The 26935-nt window shown below is 48.7% G+C and overlaps 1 protein-coding gene across 2 annotated transcripts in view; it reads left to right on the plus strand.

Moving 5' to 3' along the window:
• The first annotated feature begins 15397 nt into the window (after positions 1 to 15397).
• Positions 15398 to 26935, plus strand: part of pgghg (protein-glucosylgalactosylhydroxylysine glucosidase) — a 120806-nt gene continuing 109268 nt past the window's right edge. The window contains exons 1-4 of one of the 2 annotated variants that reach the window (XM_072466036.1): positions 15398 to 15790; positions 19508 to 19663; positions 22895 to 23090; positions 23855 to 24121. In XM_072466036.1, the coding sequence (XP_072322137.1) occupies positions 23869 to 24121 (253 nt within the window). In that variant the 5' untranslated portion in view covers positions 15398 to 15790; positions 19508 to 19663; positions 22895 to 23090; positions 23855 to 23868. The remainder of the gene's footprint in view (positions 15791 to 19507; positions 19664 to 22894; positions 23091 to 23854; positions 24122 to 26935) is intronic. The other variant, XM_072466035.1, reaches the window with a different exon arrangement.

Below are 26935 nucleotides of genomic sequence, written 5' to 3' on the forward strand. Positions count from 1 at the left end.
GCACTGGCGATTGAGCCCCTGGCGATAGCGCTGAGAGGTTCCAAGGGATGGAGGGGAATACTTAGGGGAGGAGAAGAACACCGGGTATCTTTATATGCGGATGATCTGCTACTATATGTGGCGGATCCAGCGGAGGGGATGCCAGAAATAATGCGGATACTTGGGGAGTTTGGGGATTTTTCAGGGTATAAATTGAACATGGGAAAGAGTGAGCTGTTTGTGGTGCATCCAGGGGAGCAGAGTAGAGAAATAGAAGACCTACCGTTGAGGAAGGTAACAAGAGACTTTCGTTACCTGGGGATCCAGATAGCTAAGAATTGGGGCACATTGCACAGGCTAAATTTGACGCGGTTGGTGGAACAGATGGAGGAAGATTTCAAGAGATGGGACATGGTAGCATTGTCAATGGCAGGGAGGGTGCAGGCAGTTAAGATGGTAGTCCTCCCGAGATTCCTTTTTGTGTTTCAGTGTCTCCCGGTGGTGATCACGAAGGCTTTTTTCAAAAGGATAGAAAAGAGTATTATGGGTTTTGTTTGGGCCGGGAAGACTCCGAGAGTGAGGAAGGGATTCTTACAGCGTAGTAGGGATAGGGGGGGGCTGGCACTACCGAGCCTAAGTGAGTATTATTGGGCCGCTAATATTTCAATGGTGAGTAAGTGGATGGGAGAGGAGGAAGGAGCGGCGTGGAAGAGATTAGAGAGGGCGTCCTGTAGGGGGACCAGCCTGCAGGCTATGGTGACAGCCCCATTGCCGTTCTCACCAAGGAACTATACCACGAGTCCGGTGGTGGTAGCTACACTGAAGATTTGGGGACAGTGGAGACGACATAGGGGAAAGACCGGAGCACTGGGGGGGTCCCCGATAAGAAACAACCATAGGTTTGCCCCGGGGGGAATGGATGGGGGATATGGAATGTGGCAAAGAGCAGGTATAACGCAATTGAAAGATCTATTTGTGGATGGGAAGTTTGCGAGTCTGGGAGCGCTGACCGAGAAATATGGGTTGCCCCAAGGGAATGCATTCAGGTACATGCAATTGAGGGCTTTTGCGAGGCAGCAGGTGAGGGAATTCCCGCAGCTCCCGACACAAGAGGTGCAGGACAGAGTCATCTCAAAGAAATGGGTGGGGGACGGTAAGGTGTCGGATATATATAGGGAATTGAGAGACGAAGGGGAGACTATGATGGACGAACTAAAAGGGAAATGGGAAGAAGAGCTAGGGGAGGAGATTGAGGAGGGGATGTGGGCAGATGCCCTAAACAGGGTAAACTCGTCGTCCTCGTGCGCCAGGCTAAGCCTGATTCAGTTTAAGGTATTACACAGGGCACATATGACTGGAACACGGCTCAGTAAATTTTTGGGGGTGGAGGATAGGTGTGCGAGGTGCTCGAGAAGCCCAGCGAATCATACCCATATGTTTTGGTCATGCCCGGCACTACAGGGGTTTTGGATGGGGGTGACAAAGGTGCTTTCGAAAGTAGTAGGAGTCCGGGTCGAACCAAGCTGGGGGTTGGCTATATTTGGGGTTGCACAAGAGCCGGGAGTGCAGGAGGCGAAAGAGGCCGATGTTTTGGCCTTTGCGTCCCTAGTAGCCCGGCGCAGAATATTGCTAATGTGGAAAGAAGCCAAGCCCCCGGGGGTGGAGACCTGGATAAATGATATGGCGGGGTTCATAAAGTTAGAGCGGATTAAGTTCGTCCTAAGGGGGTCGGCTCAAGGGTTTACAAGGCGGTGGCAACCGTTCGTCGAATATCTTGCGGAAAGATAGATAGGGGAGAACAAAGAAGGCAGCAGCAGCAGCCCAGAACTTGGGGGGTGGGGGGTGGTGGGGGGGGGGGGGGGGGGGGGTGGGGGGGTGGCCTGAGACAAGGCAGTTGCCAATTAGGGCTAGTTTTTATTTTTGTTATTTAATATTTATTTATTTGTTGTTGTTTTCTTTTGTTCTTGTTTAAATAAAAAAGGTCATTATTATCTGTATTGTTATAATGTTGTGTAAAGGATGCACAATGTACTGTGTTGGTTGACCAAAAATTTTCAATAAAATATTATTTAAAAAAAAAAAATGATAAAGACTGTGACGGTGGTGGCATACTTGTTAAGGTTGGCCGCTGAGTTCTTGAATATGGACTAGTCCACTGACTCCAAGCAGTCACATAGGAGCTCTTCTTTTTGTTTTAAATTTAAAGTACCCAATTCATTTTTTCCAATTAAGGGGCAATTTAGCATGGCCAATCCACCTATCCTGCACATCTTTGGGTTGTGGGGGCGAAACCCAAGCAAACACGGGGAGAATGTGCAAACTCCACACGGGCAGTGACCCAGAGCCGGGATCGAACCTGGGAACTCGGCGCCGTGAGGCTGCAGGGCTAAACCACTGCGCCACCGTGCTGCCCACGTAGGAGCTCTTCTCTTAGGGCGGCACGGTGGAGCAGTGGTTAGTGCTGCTGCCTACTGCGCTGAGGACCCGGATTCAATCTCGGCCCCGGGTCACTGTCCGTGTGGAGTTTGCATCTTCTAACCGTGTTTGCGTGGGTTTCACCCCACAACCCAAATATGTGCAGCTTAGGTGGATTGGCCACGCTAAATTGCCCCTTAATTGGAAAAAAATAATCGGGTATTCTAAATTTATTTAAAAAAAGGAGCTCTTCTGTTGCCTTGGACCAGCACTGCGCAACCTTTTTAACCGGATTTGCCTGCTTAAGATTCTGTTTGTTTTGGAACTTCCGGTGGCAGTCATGGTGTGAGTGGTCGCACACAGGGCAGCTCCTGCTTGAAGGCATAGAAAAGAGCTCTTTTTACCCAAAATTGGGTGCAACTTCGACAGAAAGGTGTAGTTGAAGGTGGGAGTAGTTCCTCCCGGGAGTGGTATTTCCGCTGGTCACCAATCCCGGCAGAAGAAGGTGAAAGACTGTGGCCAAGAAGTTGGGAGGGACCTGTGGTTCAGCAGTCAATAGAAGGATGGCTGAGGGGGAAAGGCTAGTGCAATAGCAAAGCCACAGATGGAACAGTTGATGGCCTTCATCAAGGAAGAGTTCCGCCAGCAGACGAAGGAGATGCAAGAGGATCGCTCGAAGGCCATCGAAGGGGCTGTGGCACCCCTGAAGGGCTCGATGGAGAAGGTGAAGAAATGTTTGGAGGCGCAGGGGTCGCAGATCCGAGAGATTGAGAGGGTGATGTCGGATCACAGCAATTGAGTGGTGGCATTGGAGGCGGAGATGGGGCTCTTAGGAGCCTTTGCAAGACGTTGAAAGCAAAGGTGAAGGAGCAGGAAAATTGTGTGAGAAAGCATAATCTGTGGATAGTGGGCCTGCTTGAAGGAGTAGAAGGTGCGAGAGACACAAGGTACATTTGGAGGATGCTGGCGGGGCTGGAGGCGGAGAGGGTTCTGGTTAAGACCCCTGAAGTGGACAGAGCACACAGGTCTCTGAGGCAGAAGCCATGAACGGGAGAGCCGCTGCGGGTGGACTCCATAAGTTCGTGGAGAAAGTGAAGATTTTGCAGTGGGCCAGGGAGAAGTGGAACTGTGAAAGGGAGGGGAATAAAGTCCGAATATATCAGGACATTGGAACAGAGCTGCCAAAATGACGTGCTGGGTTCAACAGGGCCAAAGCGGTGCTGTATCGATGACAGATCAGATTTGGGGTGCTCTATCCGGTGAAACTATGGGTGACTTATGAAGGCCGGTGTGGTAGTCACCACTGTTGTATTATATTGTATATACTGCACTGCATACGAGTGTATTACGGTAAGGCCCCTGTACGACAGGTACGGGGGTAGATCCCTGCCTGCTGGCTCCATCCAGTAGACGGAGTATAAATGTATGTGCTCTCCGAATTGCAGCCATTTTGGCAGCAGCTGTAGGAGGCCACGCATCTCTGTGTAATAAAGCCTCGATTACTCTCCACTCTCGTCTCGTCGTAATTGATAGTGCATCTGCCGGAAATGCTATTTTGAGACCCCAGACCGGTGACTTTATCAAGGAGCTTAAACTGGTGGAGAACTGAATTCAACAATTCTGGGAGACAGAGGTGCTGGCACTTTGAAATAATTGGGAATACGGGTAGAGTGGGGCTAGGGAGTGGGGGGGGGGGTTCTTTCTTGTTGTTTATTTACTGTTGGGTTGACAAAGTGTAGCAGCGGTGAAACGTTTACAAGGATGGCTGTCCCCATCCCACTCCTGTTGCCTGGGGCTGTGTGGTTATTTCCTTATTAATTTGTTCTTGGGGATGATGACCTGTGATTCAAGATGAGTCTTTGTTTGGATGGGGGAGGGTAAGGTCAGCAGGGAGCCTCCTTCGCTGCGCAGAGTTGCGTGCGGGGGGGGGTCAGTGGGAGAGGCCTTTGGGCAGGGGCTGCCCGCTCACAAGTAATGCTGTTGAACGGAAGTGAGGTGGGGGAGAATAATAATAATCACTTATTGTCACACGTAGGTTTCAATGAAGTTACTGTGAAAAGCCCCTAGTCGCCACATTCCGGCACCTGTTCGGGAAGGCTGGTACGGGAATTGAACCCACATTGCTGGCATTGTTCTGCATTACAAACCAGCTGTTTAGCCCACTGTGCTAAGCCAGCCCCTTACTGTGCTAAACTAGCCCCTTAGGGACGAGAGAGGTGGCCGTAGGAGGGGAGGGGTGGGGGGGAAGGATGTGTGGGTGGATAGGAGGGTGACACAACAAGGCGAGATGGGAGAACAAACATGGTCAGGGGTGGAGAAAGGGGCCTTCTTGGATGGGCCAGGTATAGGGTGAAATTAACGGGGCTAGAGCCAAAAGGAAAGGATGGTGGATGGTAGCGAGGAATGGAGGTGCAAGCCCCGGTAAGGCTGATAACGTGGAAAGTGCAAGGGCTCAATGGATTGGTTAAAAGATCTTGGGTTGGGCAGGGGTTAGCACTGCTGCCTCACGGCACCGAGGTCCCAGGTTCGATCCCGGCTCTGGGTCACTGTCCGTGAGGAGTTTGCACATTCTCCCCGTGTTTGCATGGGTTTTGCCCCCACGACCCAAAGATGTGCAGGGTAGGTGGATTGGCCCTTAACTGGAAAAAATGAATTGGGTACTCTAAATTTAAAGAAATAGATCTCGGATTTTTGCGCACCTCAGCATCTTGAAAGCAGAGGTGGTCTTTCTGCAGGGGACGCACCTCTGCATGAAGGACCAGGTTAGGCAGAGGAAGGGGTGGGTGGGTCAGGTTTTCCACCAGGGTTTGATTCCAAGCAGTGGGGTGTGGCAATTTTGATGAGCAAGAAAACGGGGTTTGTGAGCACGAAGGAAGTGAGGGACCCGGGTGAGAGATATGTGATGGTGAGTGGGGTATTAGAAGGGACGCCGGTGGTATTGGTGAATGTGTATGCACCGAATTGGGATGATGTAGGTTTTATGAGGGGGTTGCTGGCAGCAATCCCGGACTTGGCCTCACACCAGTTGATTATGGGAGGAGATTTTAACTGTGTCCTAGAGCCGAGGGTAGATAGGTCGAGCCCCAGGTCAATGGGTAGGATACGAATGGCAAAGGAGCTGGGTGGGTTTATGGAAAAGATGGGTATGGTGGACCCGTCACTCTTCAAGAACCCTGGGGGAATGGAGTATTCCTTTTTTTTGCATGTTTACAGGGTGTATTCCAGACTGACTTCTTTGTGGTGAGCCAGGACATTTTGGTTGGGGTGGAGGGGCAGAGAACACGGGGCTAGTAATCTCAGACCATGTGCCCCATTGACTGGAGATTTGGCTTAGATTGGGACGGGAGCAGAGGCCGAGCTGGAGGCTCGATTTGGGGTTGTTGGTGGATAGAGGGTTTTGTGACAAAGTACGGGCTGTGATTAAAGATTATGTAGAACCAAAATGGGTAGTGTCAGCGGCCACCTTTTGGAAAGCACGAAAAGTGGTGGTCCGAGGGGAGATTATCTCTTGCGGATAAGGAAAGGAGGGAGCAATATAAACAGCTAATGAACAAGATAGTGGAGATAGATAGGAAGTTCTTGAGGGTGCCCACCACGGAGGGATTAGCGAGGAGGAAGAAATTACAGGGGCAATTTGACAGGCTGCCAATGGGAATGGCGGTAGGACAGCTGCGTAGGGCAAGAAGGGTGCAGTACGAATACGGGGAGAAGGCGAGTCGAATGCTAGCGCACCAGCTACGGAGGCAGGCCACGTCCAGGGAAATTTTGAGGATACGGACTGGGGCAGGGGATGTGGTGTTGGAGCTGGAGAAGATAAATGTGGAGTGTAGGGATTATTATAAGGCGCTGTACAGGGAGACCCGAGTGGGATGAAAAGGGGGAAATGGGACAGTTCTTAGATGAACTGGAGTTTCCACAGCTGGAGGAAGAGAAGAGGCAGGCACTAGAGGAGCCCCTGGGGCTGAGGGGGATGTTGATCAGTGTAAGGAGTATGAAGTTGTGGAAGGCTCAGGGGCCTGATGGCTATCTGGCAGAATTTTATAAGGAGTTTGCGACGAACCTGGCACCACATCTGTTGGGGGCGTTTAGTGAGGTGTTGGAGAAGGGGGAGTTGCCAGAGACGATGACGCAGGCAATGATCAGTATGTAACTGTATCACGCTGTTGCCCATGAGGGCTCCACCTATGGACCATTGTAAGGTATTACCTGTGATGTATCATGTTGGTGCCTTTGTGGGCTCCGCACGTGGCTCCTCCCCTTGAGGGGAGGTATAAAGAGCAGTAGCCCTGTAGGCGGCTCCCAGTAGCAGAGCAGTCGCAGGCAGGCACTGTTCTAGTCGATTAAAGCCACAGTTTACTTCTACTCCTTATTTCGTGTGAATTGATGGTCGCATCAATACCAAAAAAGGGGAAGGACCCTTTGGAATGTGGGCCGTCTAGGCCCATATCGTTGTTAAATCAGACATGAAAGTGCTGGCTAAGTTAGTGGTGGGAAGGATGGAGATTGTGCGCCGGGGGTGGTGGGGAGGACCAAACAGGCTTTGAAAAGGGCAGGCAGCAACATAAGGAGGCTGTTAAATGTGATTATGATCCCGTCGGGAGCTCGGGTGCCGGAGGTAATGGATGCAGAGAAGGCATTTGACTGGGTGGAGTGGCGGTACCTGTTTGAGGCCCTGGGAAGGTTTGGGTTGAGGTTTGTGGCATGGATGCGCTTGTTATATGTGGCACCAAGGGCAAGTGAGCGGACCAATGACATGGGTTCACGGAACTTCAAATTGCACAGGGGAACAAGGCAGGGGTGCCCACTGTCGCTGCTGCTGCTTGCGCTGGCAATAGAGCCTCTGGCAATGGCTCTTAGGGGGTAGGCAGAGTAAGGGATTATGAGGGGACGAAGGGAGCATCGGATGTCACTCTGTGCTGAAGATCTACTGTTGTATGTTTTGGACCCACTGGAGAGCATGGAGGGGATCATGGATCTGTTGGGAAGGCTTGGGGCGTTCTCGGGGAATAAGTTAAATGGAAGGAAAAGCAAAGTGTTCCTGGTGAATGAGTTGGGTTAGCGAGCCAATTTAGGGAGGATGCCATTTAAGGTGGCTAGAGACAGGTTCAGATACCTGGGGATTCAGGTAGTGAGGGAATGGGCGATGCTTCACAAGTGAAATTTAACAAACCTGGTGGAGGAGGCTAGGGAGGATCTCTAGAGGTGGGACATGCTGCAAATGTTTTTGACAGGGAGGATCCAAGTGGTGAAAGTGAACATTCTTTGTTCTTTTAGAAGATTGTAGTTTAGTCGGGCAGCATGGTCGGCACGGGCTTGGAGGGCCGAAGGGCCTGTTCCTGTGCTGTACATTTCTTTGTTCTTTGTTCTTTATTCTGCCAAGGTTCCTGTTCATATTCCAGACACTCCCGATCTTTATACCGAAGGCCTTTTTCGGAAACTGGCACAATTATTTTGGACTTTGTATGGGCGGGGAAGGTGCCATGGGTTAAGAGGACCCTGTTACAGAGGCAGCAGGGAGGGTTGGCGTTGCCGAACCTGCTTCATTACTATTGGGCGGTGAATGTGGAGAAGGTGAAGCGATGGTGGGAAGGACGGAATAGAATAGGTTAGGATGGAGGAGGAATCCTGTAAGGGGTCCAGCTTAAGGGCTATGGTGACGGCAGCATTGCCAATGATGCCGAGGTGGTACTCAGGGAGCCATTTTAGGATGGAGGGGATGTCGGTGTTAACGCCGTTGTGTGAAAGTCACGGGTTTGAGCGGGGGGGGGGGGGGGATGGCACGTTTAGGAAGTGGAGAGAAGTGGGGCTGGTTAAGGTGAGGGATTTGTATTTGGAAGAAGGGTTTGCCAGTATCGAAAAATTGAAGGAGAGGGTAGAGCGCCCGAGAGGAAATGAGTTTAAGTACCTGTAGGTAAGGGACTTCGCGCCGAAGGTTTGAAAGAGTTCCCCAGGTTGCCAAGGTACACCCTGCTGGAGTGACTGTTGCTTGCGGATGTGGAAGGGGAAGGCAGGATCCGAGACAAAGACAGGTGGCTGGGTGAACAGGGAGATGAGCGAGTGGTGAAGATTAAGAAGAAATGGAAGGGGAGCTGGGAAGGAAGATAAACTGGGGAGTATGGAATGAGGCGTTACGAAGGGTAAATGCGACCTCCTCGTGCGCAAGGATGATCCTGAAACAGTTCAAGGTCGTACACAGGTGCATATGACTCGGGCAAGAATGAGTGGGTTTTTCCAGGGGGTGGCAGGCAAGTGTGAGAGGTGTGGGCAGGGACCAGCGAATCACGCGCACGTGTTCTGGGGTTGTGAAAAGTTGGAGAGATTCTGGGTGGGAGTATTTGCAGCACTAACAAGGATAGTGGGGGAGGAGGTTAACCCGGACCCTTTGGTAACGATATTTGGGATATCGGAGAAGCCGGAACTGATGGAGGGGAGGAAGGCCGATGTTGTGACCTTCGCCTCTCTGATTGCCCGGTGACAAATTTTATTGGAGTGGCGGTCAGCAATGTCACTGGATGTAGCGGCTTGGTTGGGTGATTTATATGACCTTCTTCAGTTGGAAAAGATCAAATACTAGTTGAGGGGTTCAGTGGAGGGTTTCGAGGCGAGGTAGGGGATGTTCGTGGCTGTGTTTGAGGAGTTGTTCGGCACGGGTGGGGGGGGGGGGGTGAAAGGGGGAAACATTTTTACAAAATGTATAGTTATTTGGTGGGAAGCTTGCTTCCCAAATTGCTTTTGTGTTGTAACTTTTTATATATGTTTGTAATAAAATATATTTCTTTTTAAATTTCTGCTTGTTTGCCGGGAGGACCACCGTCTTACAGTCTGATTCACTGAAGTGCGGTCGGTGGATGGATTGTAGGCGCCCTTGATTTTAGTGTAACCATTGGAGTTTAGAAGATTGAAAGGTGATCTTATTGAAACACATAGGGCGCAATTTAATGGAAACGTTTCTAAGTGTGGTACCGAGCGGGAAAGGTCGCAAGATCCCCGACGCACGACTCAGCAAGGCCATCACCGCTATAAAACGTTAATTGCCCCACTTAACAAGGCCCCACGGGATTCATACCAGAAATCATGGTTCGCCGGCTGATTCGCCCCGGACTGCACTCACCAAACCCCACTAACAAATGACAGCAGCACTTAAACCGTTCCTGCACAGCCAACCCTACTCCACTATCAGTCATGCTGAAACGGAGACCAACCCCAAGCTTTGCTGACGTTGACCTGGAACGACTGTTGGACAAGATGGAGGACAGATGGGATGCCCTGTTCCCCCGAGGGTCCAGGAGGGTCAGCCACAGCCACCTGGGAAGAAGTGACAGCAGCCGTCGGCTCTGGAATGTGACTTGCGGGGGACGTGGCCCAATACCAGGGGGTGTTGATGAGGCTCCGGGATATGTCCTAATCTCAGATGGTAATAGCTGAGGCGCTGCGGAGCTTGTCCCAATCGCAGGTGGGCATTGCCGAGCTCGTGCCAGTCACTGAGGAGCATCACCAATGGCGTCGACATCATGCTGCAAACACTGGAGAGCCGTCAGGGCTGGCAGAACCAGATGATGCAGGGGTAGCTGAGGCTCAAACCAGCTGCCCCTCCATCCCAAGGTGAACTCCCGGGCACTATGGGCACCGACCTGGAGGAGGGGGCAACCCTCCGGCCCCAGAGCATGACCACCAGGGGCATCAAGGGCCACAGAATGTGGTAAGCAGCTGGCTGCCTCCACCTCTGATGTGCATCCTGGGGATACACCAAGGGGTGGGGAAGTGGCACCATCAGGAGAATGGGGCAGTGATGGACTCTGTACAACCCATTAAAATATCTACACCTCAACCAGTAATTATTTATTTATTTTTAAACTTAGAGTACCCAATTCTTTTTTTTCCCCAATTAAGTGGCCAATTCACCTACCCCGCACATCTTTGGGTTGTGAGGTGAGATCCACGCAGATACGAGAATATGCAAACTCGACACGGACAGTGACCCAGGGCTGAAACCGAACCAGGGCCCTTGGGGCCGTGAGGCAGCAGTGTTAACCACTGCACCACCATACTGTCCGCCCACGCCTCGACCAGTATGATGCCTCTGGCACATTCTTCCGTATGCGGACCGAGAACCAATCCATCTCCTGGACATGTGGGTCCTGGATCCTGCTGCTGCTGCCCCCCCCCCCCCCCCCCGGGCACAAGCAGGTGATGGGTGTGAGTGAACACTCAGCAGATAGACGGGGGTTAGACTATGGCATAGATTGAGGAACACCAGCGCCCAGCTCTCTGTGGGTTATCATCACCCCCCTGCCCTCGACAATGACCTGCTGACAGTGGCAAAAAAATCCCATCACCCTGGAGTTATGTTACGCAGACCCTGGGGGATGGGAAATGACGGAGGGCGGGGAAGAGAGGGGAGAATGGTGAAGTGGGTGGATGCAGAGGGATGAGTGGAGCGGGGGCGAGAAGGTAGGGTGGGAGAGGGGGAATGACAGACGAGGTCACGTCCTATGTGAAGTGGGCGAGGATGAGGGCCTCCCTGGCTCACTTAACGACAACTGCCATTCCCTATTAGCTGTAGCGTTCAGCCGCGGAGCCAGAGGCCTCTGCGGTCAGTGGGAGTTATGGGTGGTCGGTGGGGCATACAGACAGGGGCTAGGGTTGCAGCCAGAACAGGTACACACATTCCAGAGGTTGGCATGGCTGACCCATGGGCGATTAGACCCCCCTTCCAACCGAGACCATGGGAGGCCACCTCCCCTATTCCATTCCCCCACCTTCCATGGCGACCACCCCGACCGAGGCTGGCTCCAACGGTTGCTCCCCCACCCCGTCCAAGGACCGGGCAGCAACTCCAGTGCAACCGGTCTCTTTGCCTGTGCGCGAAGATGGCTACTCACCTCCTCGGGTCCCCGCAGCAACTCCTCCACCAGTTTCACGTTTTTAAAAAGGGATACGAATCGGCGCCCATGTGACCACTTGCTGGGAAGGCCAGCGGGATGTTGTTAGATAGGGGGAATGCTACAATTAATTGTATTGAGATTGAGTTTAAGTAGTGATTATTGGTTTCTTGCTATGCAAAGGCAAGATCCGGATTTTGCCAAGGGGAGCGGGTCGATTAGATCATGAACAGATCTGCGCCCGGCATGGTTCTCATTTTTGGCCTCTCCCACTAGTTAACAGTCTTGTCGCGTTCTCGCTTAAGCGCAATGCAGCCATTAAATCGTGCCCATAAGGTCTTGAGGAGACTTGACAGAGTTGGGGGGATTGGTGGGGGATGGTCCAGAGGTGGCGAGGCTGGTCACAGGAGGGTAATTTTTGGCATGACCGTGCAACATTGGGGCTTTACACTGCATGGCTGCTAGCCCCCCCACCGGACGAAGGATCGGTGTGGGGGGGGGAGGGGGGCGAGGGCTACTTTCTGGTCGTAAGACCAGGCCGATCCTGCGGACATAGCCACAGGATTGGAGAACCCAGCCCCACATTTGTGAGTAGTTAAAATGTGACTGGAGTATATGCCTAGGGACAATTTCCAGTAATAATCTTTTTTTTTTGACAGGCAGGATATTATTAATGCTAGACATTAGAAACATCAATGGAAAATGTGCTTAAACCCTGAAAACAGAAGCCTCGTTGTCACTTGGCTCCACTCATAACTGCAGGTCAAACTGAGCCAGTTGAAATGAAAATCGCTTATTGTCACAAGTAGGCTTCAATGAAGTTACTGTGAAAAGCCCCTAGTCGCCACATTCCGGCGCCTGTTATTACTCTGAACTCCACCTTCACGATAATACCTGTTTTACAGGTCCTACAGATTGCTTACTCAAGTCAGTTTGCACACATTAGATGCCTCACCAAAGTGCATTTCGTATGCATTGCTCCATCAAACACTCCCAGGACAGGTACAGCACGGGGTTAGATACAGAGTAAAGCTCCCTCTACACTGTCCCAATCAAACACTCCAAGGACAGGTACGGTACGAGGTTAGATACAGAGTAAAGCTCACTCTACACTGTCCCCATCAAATATTCCCAGGACAGGTACAACACGGGGTTAGATACAAAGTAAAGCTCACTCTACACTGTCCCCATCAAACATTCCCAGGACAGGTACAGCACTGGGTTAGATACATAGTAAAACTCTTCAGTAATAATCTAACAGAAGAATAGTTCTTGAGATAGAAGTTGCCAAACTGAGGAAGGAAAAGAACAGAAATTAATCCGTTGGATGCTTAAAAATCACTCTGGACAGATTTTAGAAGAATTAAATACCTGCTTAAAAGATAGTGTAATATATACCGGTGAAGCCTGTTTTTTTTTTGTTGTACCAAGGATAAGTCGCCTACAGTGATGGTGTTTAGTCAATTGAACATTTAGTCTTTTGTTGCGGTATACATTTTAAAATGTGAAATCCTGTGTCATCCTTTTAGCTATTAACTGGAAGCTTGAATTTCTTGTTAAAAGTTATTGGTCTAGGGCAGCACGGTGGCGCAGTGGTAGCACTGCTGCTTCACAGCGTCGAGGTCCCAGGTTCGATCCTGGCCCTGGGTCATGGTCCGTGTGGAGTTTGCACGCTCTCCCCGTGTTTGCGTGGGTTTCGCCTCCACAACCCAAAAGATGTGCAGGTTTGGTGGATTAGCCACGATAAATTGCCCCTTAATTGGAAAAATGAATTGGGTACTCTAAATTTATTAAAAAACGCTATTGGTCTCTATGGAGATCTTGGGCCGATTCTCCCAGCCTGGCACCGGGCCGGAGAATCGCCGCAACTGCGCCACGCCACCCCAACGCGTGATTCTCTGAGGTGCAGAGAATCAACGCCATTTACACCGGCGGGTTTGGCGCGGCGCCGGTCGCGGGCCGCTGTACGAAGCCGGGCTGCCGATTCTACGGCCCGGATGGGCCGAGTGGCCGTGCGGAAAAAGCAGAGTCCACACCTGCTCGCTGCCGGCGGGAACACTGCGCGAAGGGTCGGGGGGGTGGCCTGTGAGGGGGGCTCCGACCCCGGGGGGGGGGGGACACCTACGATGGGGGCTGGCCAGCGATTGGGGCCCACCGATTGGTGGGACGGCCTCTCCCCCCACGGGCCTACTTTGTTGCGTGTCTGGCCCCAGAACCCCCACGCCATGTTGCGTCAGGAGAGGCGCATTCCGTAAAGCCACGCACATGCGCGGGTTGACGCGTCGCCACTGGCGCCCAGTGCGTGCCAGGGAAATGGCGTGAAACGCTCCAGCGCCGTGCTGGCCTCCTGTGGGAGCCAGAATCGCTAATACCCGTGCCCGTTTAGCGCCGTCGTGAAACGCAATGGCGTTCACGACGGCGCGGACACTCTGTCCCGCGATCGGAGAATCGCGCTCCTTAACAGAGTCATTGGGGAATTAGAAACCAGTACTGAGGGCGGCAGAGTGGTTAACACTGCTGCTTCACTGCGCCAAGGACCAGGTTTCGATCCACAACTCGAAGATGTGCAGGGTAAGTGGATTGGCTACGCTAAATTGATCCTTAATTGGAAAAAAACAGTACTGATCACAAAGCACAAGGTGCTAGGCAAGCAGGTGTGAAGTAAGAAATAATTTGATTAGAAGGGTTTGGACTGAGTTGAAATAAACAGAGGACAAAGGCAAGGGAACCTTGGAGATGACAAACACAGGATTTTTGGCAGCAAATGGGTTCAGGTGAGCAGTGTTACAGAAGTAACTGGAGATGGTATTTATGAAAGAGAGGAGATGAGATCAGATTGAATAAGATACAAAGCTTGCAAGCAGTCAGATCCAAACTGAAATAATGGTGGTCGGGGAATTAAATCATTGGCAATGGTACAGAAGGCCTAAAAATGACTTCAGTCTTCCTAAAGTTAAGTTGGGGAAAATTGCAACTCATCCAAGACTGTCTGTCAGGAAAGCAATCTGACAACACAGAAACACGAGAGGAGTTAGTGAGATGGTGGAGAGGAAGAGTTGGGTAGCATCAGTTTACATATGGAAACTAACCTCATGACTGTGGATGATACCAATAAGCAGATGAAGAAAAATATTTTTGAGGGTCCTGAGAAGCATTGGTGCAGTGGCAGGAAGAAATGCCATTGCTGGAACTGCTATGGCTACGATCAGCTCCAAGTGAGGGTTGGGCTGAACTGAACATCAGAGGGGAGGGTTTGGAGGAAGATGGTTTGGTTACGGAGATGCAGAGAAAGATAAGTAGGAATAATGTACCATGGCCAAAATCACATGATGCTACTTGTGACTTTAGTTAAGATTGTTTCAATGCAGTGACAGGGACGGAAACCTGATTCGGGAGATTCAACATGCAGTTATGGGAAAGATTGGTGCAGATTTGAGAGCAGTTCAAGAATAATTTTATATGGAGTGGAAATCGATTGATTGCTTGGAAGGGCTAGAATTGAGGGGAATGTTTTGAGGAGGAAGGTCAAAATGGTGGTTTTGGTAGGGCAGAGGGACACGTTTGGATTAATAGGCAAGGACGTCAGAGAATCAGCAGAGGCAACTGATGGAATGGTCTCAATCATAGTGATAATGAAGTCCATGAACTCCTCACATTTGTTAGAGATGATGGTACAGGGCTGATGAAGAATTTAAGGAGACAGTGGGTATTATCTTTTTTTTGTTTTTATAAATTTAGAGTATCCAATTTTTTTTCCAATTAAGGGGCAACTTAATGTGGCCAATTCACCTACCCCGCACACCTCTGTTGTCAGGGTGAGACCCACAGGGACAGTGAACCGGGCCGGGATTGAACCCGATCCTCGGCGTCGTGGGGCAGCAGTGCTAACCACTGTGCTGCCCCTCAGTGGGCATTATCTTTAAAGTCCTGAATGATCCTGGAGTAGTGAACAGTTTTGACAGAAGGATGAGATCCAATTTGATGTGGTCCAACCCGATCTTGATAGTTGATTCAACCAGTGTGCCAGAATTGCTGCTCCAGTTTGTCCTTGTTCTTGAGGGAGTGAAAATGGAGACTGTATCCGGAGAATTAACAGGACCGGAACACAGACGGGAAGCAACAGGATCTCTGAAGCCAGAGTGAAGAAGTTCACAGGCCACATTTGGCGCACGGCTCTGTAAGGAGGCATTCGTGCAGAGTGGGGCAGACGTGGCGAAGTAGAAGGGTGTGTGCTGAGGGAGGTGCAGCACTGGCTTCATGTTACTCCACCTAACGTGTTCTGACCCGTTCCTGAAGAAACTATTCAAATCTCTACTAGGACGGTCGGGGTTTGTTTTAAAATAAGAAACACAATATTGCTGGACATTTTTTTTGCACACGTTATTACAGAGTTGTAAACAGCTTTCCATTTGTACAGCTAAAGCAGTCGGCAGAAGTTGCTGTGGGCGGGGTCCGTGCGGATCCCACCCTCTCTCGGCCTCCTGATCAGGCGACTTTACATTGGACGGACAAAAGTAAGTTTTATTCTGAGTCTGATATTCCTTTCGGCGGCCGAGTGTAATCTAATCCGAAATGTTTCATTTTCAGAAGCTCTGAAGGCGCGACACTTTATTTACTGATGGGGGAAGGTCGGCATGACGATTTTATTCAATGATTCTAACAAATAAAAGGCCTTCGTTTGTTTCTGAACCACAGCATGCTTCGATATTTTCAAAGTTATTATGAAAACCTCGGGAGCAAAACATATGTGATGTTGCCAGGTCGAGTCTGGTAACTCTCAGCAATATCGTTAACCCCCGTCACCCTGTGAAGTTTAAAGAGGCCAAATGTTAAGCGGGTATAAAAATGATGTGGGATGCTGGCGTTGGAATGGGGTGGGCACAGTGAGAAGTCTTACAACACCAGGTTAAAGTCCAACAGGTTTGTTTGGAATCACTCGCCTTCGGAGCGCAGCTCCTTCATCAAATAAGTATAGGAATGTGCAAAGTTACGGAGATAGGACAGTGGGACTAGTAGGTGCGATGCTCTTTCAGAGCGCCAGTGAAAACTTGATGGGCCGAATAGCCTGCAAGAACAAAGAAAAGTATAGTACTGGAACAGGCCCTTTGGCCCTCCAAGCCTGCATCGACCATGCTGCCCATCTAACCTAAAACTTTCTACACTCCCAGGGTCCGGATCCCTCTATTCCCATCCTATTCATATATTTGTCAATACATCCTTTAAACGTCACTATCGTACCTGTTTCCACCACTTCCTCAGGCAGCGAGTTCCAGGCATCCACTTGCCTCTGTGTAAAAACCTTCCCTCACACATCTCTAAACTTTGCCCCTCACACCTCAAACCTGTGTCCCCATGTAATTGACTCTTCCATCCTGGGAAAAAGCATCCCCGTTCTGACTATCCATTCTGTCTTCGCTGAATTCTTTTTTAAAAAAATCTTTTTATTGGCATTTTCAAAATGATTTACACTGCCGTTCATTTTCTTTTTATTTAAATATATTTTTATTACAAACGTGTTTCAAAACAGGTTACAGCAAATAAACACCCTGGGAAACATACTTCCCAGCAATCAGCTATACAGTCTGTACAGATTTTCCCCCAATTACCCCCCCCCCCCCCCCACCCGGCGACGAACAGCTCCTCAAACACGGTCACAAACATCCACCACCTTTTCTCAAATCTCCCTGCAGAGCCCCCTTAATGCCGTTCATTTTCTTTTTTGTACAGTGCAAAAGGCTTTTTCTTAGGCTTCTCTAGTCTATTTACAGTCTGTTGCCATCTGACTCGGCGTTTAATCCTTCCTAATGACCACTCCTCATAATTTTGTAGACTTCTTTCAGGTTGCCCCTCAACCTCCGTCATTCTAATGAGAACAAGCCACGTTTATCCAACTTCTCTTCGCTAATGCCCTCCATACCAGACAACATCCTGGTAAACCACTTCTGTACCCTCCAAAGCCTCCATATCGTTCTGGTAGTGTGGCGACCAGAATTGAACACTATATACCAAGTGTGCTCCAACTAAGGTTCTGTACAGCTGCAGTATGACTTTTTATACTCAGCCAATTTGTTGAGGCAGATATGCAGCCAATTCTTATACTCAGTGCCCCGGCCAATGAAGGCAAGCATGCCATTTGCCTTCTTGACTACCGTCTCCACCTACGTTGCCATTTTCAGTGACCTGTGGACCTGTACACCCAGATCCCTCTACCTGACAATACACAGTAAAGCTTTTCATAGAATCATCAAATCATAGAATATGAAGTTTTGGCGAAACAACAACTTAAGTTCTGAAGCATTCTTCACCAAAAGAGTACCTGCGAGAGATGGTAATGGTGCTGAGAGGGGGAGGCGGTGGCGTATTGTCACTGGACTAGGAATCCAGAGACCCAGAGTAATCTGGGGGTCCCAGGTTCAAATCCCGTCATCACAGTTGGTGAATTTTGAATTCAATAAAACATCTGGAATTAATGGTGACCATGAAACCATTGCCATTTGTTGTAAAAATCCATCTGGTTCACAAATGTCATTTAGGGAAGGAAACCTGCCATCCTTACCTGCTCTGGTACTCCAGACCCACAGTAATGTGGTTGACTCTTAATTGCCCCTCAAAGACAATTAGGGATGGGCAATAAATGCTGGCATAGCCTGTGACGCCCACATCCCATGAACGACTAAAAATGAAGGGAAAATAATTTAGAGTTGAATTTACTCCTTCAACCCACCCCCCAAGTCTAGACACAAGTCTGTATGTTTCCAGTCAAACATGAAAGGAGGGATGCATTGCTGAACCTAGTTCTTAGGAATGAGGTGGATCAAATATCAGTAGGCAAACATTTAGGCAATAGTGATCATTGTATCATGGGATTTAGGCTCACTATGGAAAAGGACAAGAAATAATCCAGAATAAGAATAATGAACTGAGGGCAAGCCTACTTTAATGGGGTAAGAATGGTCTGTGCCAGATAAATAGGAATTAAAGATTAGCAGGCAAAACTATAATTGAACAATGGACTTTTTTTTAGAGAAGAGAGAGTTTTGAGTATAATCAAGGTTTATTCCCACAAAGGGGAACGGTGGGGCTAGCAAATCCAGAGCTCCCTAGATAATGAAAGAAATACGAGATTAAAATGAAGCAGACAAAGTACGCTTATAGCAGATTTCAGGTAGCTACTACAATTGAGAACAAGGCTGATTATAGAGTGGAATTGAAAAAGCAAGTAAGAGGGCACAGGGGTGCGACGGGAACCTCGGTGTCGTCCCCGATCAGGGACAACCATCGGTTTGTCCCAGGAAGGATGGACGGGGGGGTTTCAGAGCTGGCATCGGGCAGGGATTAGAAGAATGGGGGACCTGTTCATTGACGGGACGTTTGCGAGCTTAGGGGCGCTGGAGGAGAAATTTGGGCTGCCCCGGAAACGCTTTCAGGTACATGCAAGTGAGGGTGTTTGTGAGGCGGCAGGTGAGGGAATTTCCATTACTCCCGGCACAGGGGATTCAAGATAGGGTGATTTCGGGCGTATGGGTCGGGGAGGGCAAGGTGTCGGTGATATACCAGGAGATGAAAGAAGAGGTGGAGGCTTTGGTAGAGGAGCTGAAGGGTAAATGGGAGGAGGAGGAGATTGAGGAGGGGCTATGGGCTGATGCCCTAAGTAGGGTTAATTCCTCTTCCTCGTGTGCCAGGCTTAGCCTGATACAATTTAAGGTGGTTCATAGAGCGCATATGGCGGGGGCGAGGCTGAGCAGGTTCTTTGGGGTGGAGGACAGATGTGGGAGGTGCTCAGGAAGTCCGGCGAACCATGTCCATATGTTTTGGTCATGCCCGGCACTGGAGGGGTTCTGGAGGGGAGTTGCGGGAACAGTATCTAAGGTGGTGAAAGTCCGGGTCAAGCCAAGCTGGGGGCCAGCACTATTTGGAGTAGTGGACGAGCCGGGAGTGCAGGAGGCGAAAGAGGCCGGCATTCTGGCCTTTGCGTCCCTAGTAGCCCGGCGAAGGATCTTGCTAATGTGGAAGGAGGCGAAGCCCCCCAGCGTGGAGGCCTGGATAAATGATATGGCAGGGAAGAATCCAACGTACAAAGTTCTGTATCTTATTGACTTGCCATGTTCATGTCTTGCCACACGAGCTTTCTTTCTTTTCTTTGTTACGTGGGGGGGGGGGTGTTGTTTGTATGGTGGAAAATATTGTTGAAAAATTCTTAATAAAAACATATTTTTAAAAAATGAAAAAAGAAAAAGCAAGAGAAGCAAAAAGAGAGTATGAGAAGATCCTGGCAGCATTACACATAAGGGAATCCGAAAGTCTTCTGTAGGCATATAAATGGGAAAAGGATGGCAAGAGGAGGAGTGAGGCCGATTGGGGACCAAAATGGGGATTAAAGTATGAAGGTAAGGATACTTGCCTGAGGTACTTAATGAATACTTGGCATTTACCTTTACCAAGGAAGATGACAATGCCCAGTTCACGGTGAAAGAGTCTTGAATGTTTTAAAATTGAGAATGAGGAGATATTGGATAGGCTGTATGTATTTAAAATTGATAACACACCAGGACCAGATGAGATTCATCCAAGGCTACTGAGGGAAGTGCAAATGGAAATTACAGAGGCATGAGATGTAAGTTTCCAAACTTTCTTTTAGACTCTGGTGCTGCTGGAAGACCAGAGAATTGCGATTGTGGACCCAGAAACACGTGGGAATGACAAATTGTTCCGAGTCAGGATGGTGTGTGAATTGGAAAGGAGCTTCCAGGTGGTGGTGTTTCCCTATGCCAGTGCCCTTGTTCTTCTAGGTGGCTGAGGGGGGGCAGTGGTGTAGTGGTATTGTTGCTGGACGAGTAATCCAGACACCCAGAGTCATGCTCTGGGGACCCGGGTTTGAATCTCACCCTGGCAGATGGTGACATTTGAATTCAATAAACAAAATCTGGAATTAAAAGTTTCTAAGGTGATCATGAACCCATTGTTGATTGTTGTAAAAACTAATCTGGTTCACTAATGTCCCTTAGGGAAGGAAATCTGTTGTCCTCACCTGCATGTGTGCCCAGATCCACAGCAATGGGGTTGACACGTAAATGCGCCCACGCTTGGGCAATAAATGCTGGCCCAGCCAGCGACGCCCACATTCTATGGACACATTTTTAAAAAGGTTGTGGATTTGGAGGGTGTTGGTGAGTTGTTGGGGTGCATCTTTTAGGTGGTACACACTGCTTTCACTTATACTCATCCAGGCAAGTGGAGACTATTCTATCACATTCCTAAAATGACTTGTAGGTGGTGCACAGTCTTGATAGAGTGATGAGGTTACTCACTGCAAAATTTTCAGCCTTTGATTTACTTTTGCAGCCACAGTATTTATATGGCTGGCTCAGTAAAACCTCTGGTCAATGGTAATTCCCAGGTTGATGGTGGGGGATTCAGTGATGGTAATGCTGTTGAATGTCATGGGGAAATGGTTAATTTTTCTCTTGCTGGAGATGGTCATTGCTTAGCATTTGTATGGCGTGAATAACTTGCTACTCATCAGCCCAAGCCTGAATGTTATCTAGGTCTTACTGCATGCAGGCAAGGACCACTTCAGTATGTGAGGAATTGTGAATGGTACTGAACACTGTGAAACCATTAGGGAACATCCGCACTTCTGATCGTATGATGGAAGAATGCTTATGATAAAGCAGCTGAAAATGGCCGGGCCTAGGACACTCATTCAGGCTGTCAGTATCCCCAGCCTTGACTATTCCAATACACACTTGGCTGGTCTTCCACATTCTATCATAAACTTGAGGTTACCTACAACTCCCCTGTCTGTGTCTTAACCGGTAGCAAATTCTGTTCCCCGATCAGTCCAATGTTCGCTAACCTTCGTTGGCTCCATGTCAGGCACCTAATTCTAGTTTTGAAAATTCTCATCCTTGTTTTCAAATCTATTCCGACCTCACTCCCTCCCTATCCCTGTAAACTTGTCCAGCACCACAACCCTCTGAGTATCTGTGCTCCTCTAATTCTGGCCTCTTAAGCATTCCCAAATTTGAACACTTCAGAATTTTTTTTTATTTTTTAAAGTTTACAGTACCCAATTCATTTTTATTTTCCAATTCCGGGGCAATTTAGCGTGGCCAATCCACCTACCCTGCACATCTTTGTGTTGTGGGGGCGAAACCCACACAAACACGGGGAGATTGTGCAAACTCTACACAGTGACCCAGAGCCGGGATCGAACTTGGGACCTCAGCGCCGTGAGGCAGCAATGCTAACCACTGTGCCACCGTGCTGCCCTATCACTCCAGAATTGATAGCTGCACCTTCAGTTGCCCAGGCCCAAGCTCTGAAAACTCCTCTGTATATGTCTCTACCTCACTTTCCCCCTGAAAGACATACCTTAAAATCTTCCTCTTTTTATCAAGCTTTTAATCATCTCACCTAATGTCTCCTTAGGTGATAGTTTGTTTTCTAATGTTCCTGTAAAGTGCTTTGGGCTGTTTTATTATGATAGAGGTGCTGCATAAATATCATTTGGCAATGTTGTTAACCTACCCTGAAGCAGGAGGTGTCCTTGCCTATGTCTGACTTGATGCCATGAGATTTCATGGGGTGCAAAGTCAATATTAAGGGCTCCCAGGGCCACTCCCACCCAACAGTAAATCATCATGCTGTCACTTCTGGTGTGTCTCTCTTACCACGCCGATGGGACAGGACATATACAAGTATGGTGATGGAGGAATCTGGGACGTTGGCTGTCAGGTGTGATTTGGTGACTATGACTATGTCGGGCTGTTGCTTGACTAATTTGTGGGACATCTCTCCAATTTTGGCACAAGTTCCCAGATGTTAGTGAGAACTACTTTGCAAAGTTGACCAGGCAGAGTGTACATTTGTTGCTTCCAGGGCTCAGATCAACGCAGGATGGTGGGTGCATCTGGTTTTATTCTTATTCAGCGTGGATGCTACCAGGACTTGATGGTCCGAGTTATAAGGAAAGGCTGGATAGGCTGGGACTTTTTTCCTTGGAGCGTAGGAAGCTTAGGGGTGATCTTATAGAGGTCTATAAAATAATGAGGAGCATAGATAAGATAGATTGTCGACATCTTTTCCCAAAGGTAGAGGAGTCTAGAAATAGAGGGCATAGGTTTAAGGTGAGAGGGGAAAAGAGACCAGAGGGAAAAGTTTTTCACACAGAGAGTGGTGAGCATCTGGAACCGGCTGCTAGAGACAGTGGTAGAGGTGGGTACAATTTTTTTCCTTTAAAAAGCAGTTAGACAGTTACATGGGCTTGTAGGTATAGAGGGATATGGGCCAAATACGGGCAAGTGGGACTTGCTCAGTGATAGAAACTGGGTGGCATGGACAAGCTGGGCCGAAGGGCCTGTTTCCATGCTGTAAACATCTATGACAACTTTTCAGTAGCAGTTTGACAAAACTGGGTGATTTGGCAATTTTAGAGAGCAGCAAGAGTCAATCACATTGCTGTGGGTCTGGAGTCACATGTGGAGCAGATCTGGTACGGTCAGCAGATTTCCTTCTCAAAAGGAAATCCAAGTCATGAATGGGATGTGTTGTAATGATAATTCAGTAACTGACATTTTATCATTATTTATGTTACTGAATATTACTTCTTCTTCCAGATTTGTTAAATAATTGAATTTAAATTCACCCAGCTGCCCTGGGGGGACTTGAATTATTGTCTCTGGAATTTCATCTGGATCTGAGAGCTATTAGAGGTGATTTTTCAGAAGGTGTGCTCCCAGTTCATCATCTCTTCTGACCCCATCAAGCTATAGGCTGCAAACTTCATTTGGTTGATAAAATCTCCACGACAAGGTATGTTAGAGGCAATTAATGCAGATTTTCTGTTACTGAGACCTGGTAATGTGTTGTGCCTTTCATTATTTTTGATTTGACTTTAATGTCTACTTTTAATAAACCAGTTTGAAGTTCACAGCTTAAATCACATAGTCTGCCAGAGTTTTTGTTCTTTCATTGTCTGAAGGCTAGATAAATGCGAAAGTGGCAACATTGTTGCCTGATGTTACATGTAGAAAACCATTTTCCCAATGGTAGAGAGTGAGGGCTGACCAGAAAATAAGTATGGGGCAAAGTCTAAAAGTTCTTGCTGGCTTTGATTCCTCTGGCTGCAGCTCTGATTACATATCTCGGCTGAGTGATTAGACTTCATGCTTGGTCTGTGCTTTAATCATTAGTAGTCTATTCAAACATGGGTTTAACAACTGAGCCTTAATCTGACCTGACCTGACCCCCACACATTGGATTTCCAGCCAGGGTCATTGAACAGTGATCAGGTGGTCAATTTTCCTTTTCTAACCCAAGTTGCTAAACCTAGTTGCCGCAACCTCACTATCACTATAGCGCAGGTAGGAGTCAGAATTTTTCCCGCTGTGCAATGCCTGTGACCTTGTATTCAAATAAAGCATGAATTCCTGCACTCTTTGCTCGGATTATCTAGAATGAAGGAACCAAAAGAGGCAATCATCATGGGCACAACCATTGGTGGGAGTGGCAGTGGGGGAATGAGAAGGAATATACTCTCACATTTATTTTACCAAAACGTTTTCTTTCTCTGATAGACAGCACACGCAATATGTCAGATTGTGAAGATGACCCTGCAATATTTTCCAGTGACACCTTACCCTCTGACCTTCGTTTTATGGCAACTGTTGCCAATGGATATCTAGGCACCAGAGTGTATGGTGACGTAATGCATATTAATGGGGTATATAACGGTGAAAATGGTGACAGCTGTCGGGCAGATGTACCGTCTACTGTTAATGTCAGAGTGACCGTACCTGGTGAGAGCAGTTTGAAAGAAACCTACACCTTGAACACCAGGACAGGTAAAACCAATACGTTTATCTTAAATTTTAAACATTTACAAATGCTTTTTGCAGATTATTTGATTTGTTCAAACAATGCAGATTTTCTTTGTTGGCAGAATAGGACCACTAGTGTCTGACATTAATGTGAACTTTTTTGTAAATGTTTGCACTTATCAAGTGAGGGATGCAAGTAGGGCTGAGGGGGAAACTTTCTATTTTGACCCCAATGAAGCAGCAGTTGCCTCTCCAAGATAAGTTGCTAAGTAATTAGACACAGTAAAATTTACAGGGCCAACATCTTTTAGCCCCAAACCTTTAGTGTGACATTTTCCATTTCTGCACCGCTGCTTTATGGCTTTTGTTTGAGATGACCATTGTTTGAGATGACCAATGTATGGTTAGGTTTATAAATCATTTATAGCCAATGAGTGGAAAACCTAGGACTCAACAATAATCTTTAGTAGTGTCACAAGTAGGCTTACATTTTTAAAAATATATATTTTATTCAAAATTTTTGGCCAACCATGACAGTACATTGTGTATCCTTTACACAGTAATATAACAATATAAATAACAATGGCCAGTTTTAAGCAAGAAATAAATAATATATAAACAACATTGAAATTAAAAAACAAAACTAAATGGCAACTGCCTTGTCCCAAATAAATACGCTCCAAAAATACAATTTAGCAGTCCAATATGCAATTACCTATAACAACAACCTATACATATTATACATATACACTAACATCCCTGAGAGTCCTTCTGGTTCCCCCCCCCCCTGGGTTGTTGCTGCTGTCTTCTTCTTTTCCATTCCCTCTATCTTTCTGTGAGGTATTCGACGAACGGTTGCCACCGCCTGGTGAACCCTTGAGCCGATCCCCTTAGGACGAACTTAATCCGTTCCAACTTTATAAACCCTGCCATGTCATTTATCCAGGTCTCCACACCCGGGGGCTTGGCTTCCTTCCACATCAACAGTATCCTGCGCCGGGCTACTAGGGACGCAAAGGCCAAAACATCAGCCTCTCTCGCCTCCTGCACTCCCGGCTCTTCTGCAACCCCAAATATAGCCAACACCCAGCTTGGTTCGACCTGGACCCCCACCACCTTCGAAAGCACCTTTGTCACCCCCACCCAAAACCCCTGTAGTGCCGGACATGACCAGAACATATGGGTGTGATTCGCTGGGCTTCTCGAGCATCTCGCACACCTATCCTCTACTCCAAAAAATTTACTGAGCCGTGCTCCAGTCATATGCGCCCTGTGTAACACCTTAAATTGTATCAGGCTTAGCCTGGCACACGAGGACGATGAGTTTACCCTACTTAGGGCATCAGCCCACAGCCCCTCCTCAATCTCCTCCCCCAGCTCTTCTTCCCATTTCCCTTTCAGCTCATCTACCATAATCTCCCCCTCGTCCCTCATTTCCCTATATATGTCTGATACCTTACCGTCCCCCACCCATGTCTTTGAGATCACTCTGTCCTGCACCTCCTGCGTCGGGAGCTGCGGGAATTCCCTCACCTGTTGCCTCGCAAAAGCCCTCAGTTGCATATACCGGAATGCATTCCCTTGGGGCAACCCATATTTTTCGGTCAGCGCTCCCAGACTTGCAAACGTCCCATCTACAAACAGATCTCTCAATTGTGTTACTCCTGCTCTTTGCCATGTTCCAAATCCCCCATCCATTCTCCCCGGAGCAAACCTATGGTTATTTCTTATCGGGGACCACACCGAGGCTCCCGTCTTACCCCTATGCCGTCTCCACTGCCCCCAGATTTTCAGAGTAGCCACCACCACCGGGCTTGTGGTGTATTTCTTCGGTGCGAACGGCAACGGCGCCGTCACCATAGCTTGTAGGCTAGTCCCCCTGCAGAACGCCCTCTCCAATCTCTTCCACGCCGCTCCCTCCTCTTCTCCCATCCACTTACATACCATTGAGACATTGGCGGCCCAGTAGTACTCACTTAGGCTCGGTAGTGCCAGCCCCCCCCTATCCCTACTACGCTGCAGAAATCCCCTCCTCACACTCGGGGTCTTCCCGGCCCACACAAAACTCATGATATTCTTCTCAATCCTTTTGAAAATAGCCTTCGTGATCACCACCGGGAGGCACTGAAACACAAAAAGGAACCTCGGGAGGACCACCATTTTAACCGCCTGCACCCTCCCTGCCAGTGACAGGGATACCATGTCCCATCTCTTGAAGTCCTCCTCCATCTGTTCCACCAACCGCGTTAAATTTAACCTATGCAATGTACCCCAATTCTTGGCTATCTGGATCCCCAAGTAGCGAAAGTCCCTTGTTACCTTCCTCAACGGTAAGTCCTCTATTTCTCTGCTCTGCTCCCCTGGATGCACCACAAACAACTCACTTTTCCCCATGTTCAGTTTATATCCTGAAGGTTCTCCAAACACCCCAAGTATCCGCATTATCTCTGGCATCCCCTCCGCCGGGTCCGCCACATACAACAACAAATCGTCCGTATACAGAGATACCCGGTGTTCTTCTCCTCCCCTGAGTACTCCCCTCCACTTCCTGGAACCCCTCAATGCTATTGCCAGGGGCTCAATCGCCAGTGCAAACAATAATGGGGACAGAGGACATCCCTGCCTCGTCCCTCTATGGAGCCGAAAATATGCAGACCCCCGTCCATTCGTGACCACGCTCGCCATCGGGGCCCGATACCCATCTAATATACTCATCTCCAAAGCCAAATCTCCTCAACACCTCCCACAAATAATTCCACTCCACTCTATCAAATGCTTTCTCGGCATCCATCGCCACCACTATCTCCGCTTCCCCCTCTGGTGGGGGCATCATCATTA

Source organism: Scyliorhinus torazame, chromosome 10 (assembly GCF_047496885.1).
Source record: "Scyliorhinus torazame isolate Kashiwa2021f chromosome 10, sScyTor2.1, whole genome shotgun sequence".
Classification (NCBI taxonomy): domain Eukaryota; kingdom Metazoa; phylum Chordata; class Chondrichthyes; order Carcharhiniformes; family Scyliorhinidae; genus Scyliorhinus; species Scyliorhinus torazame.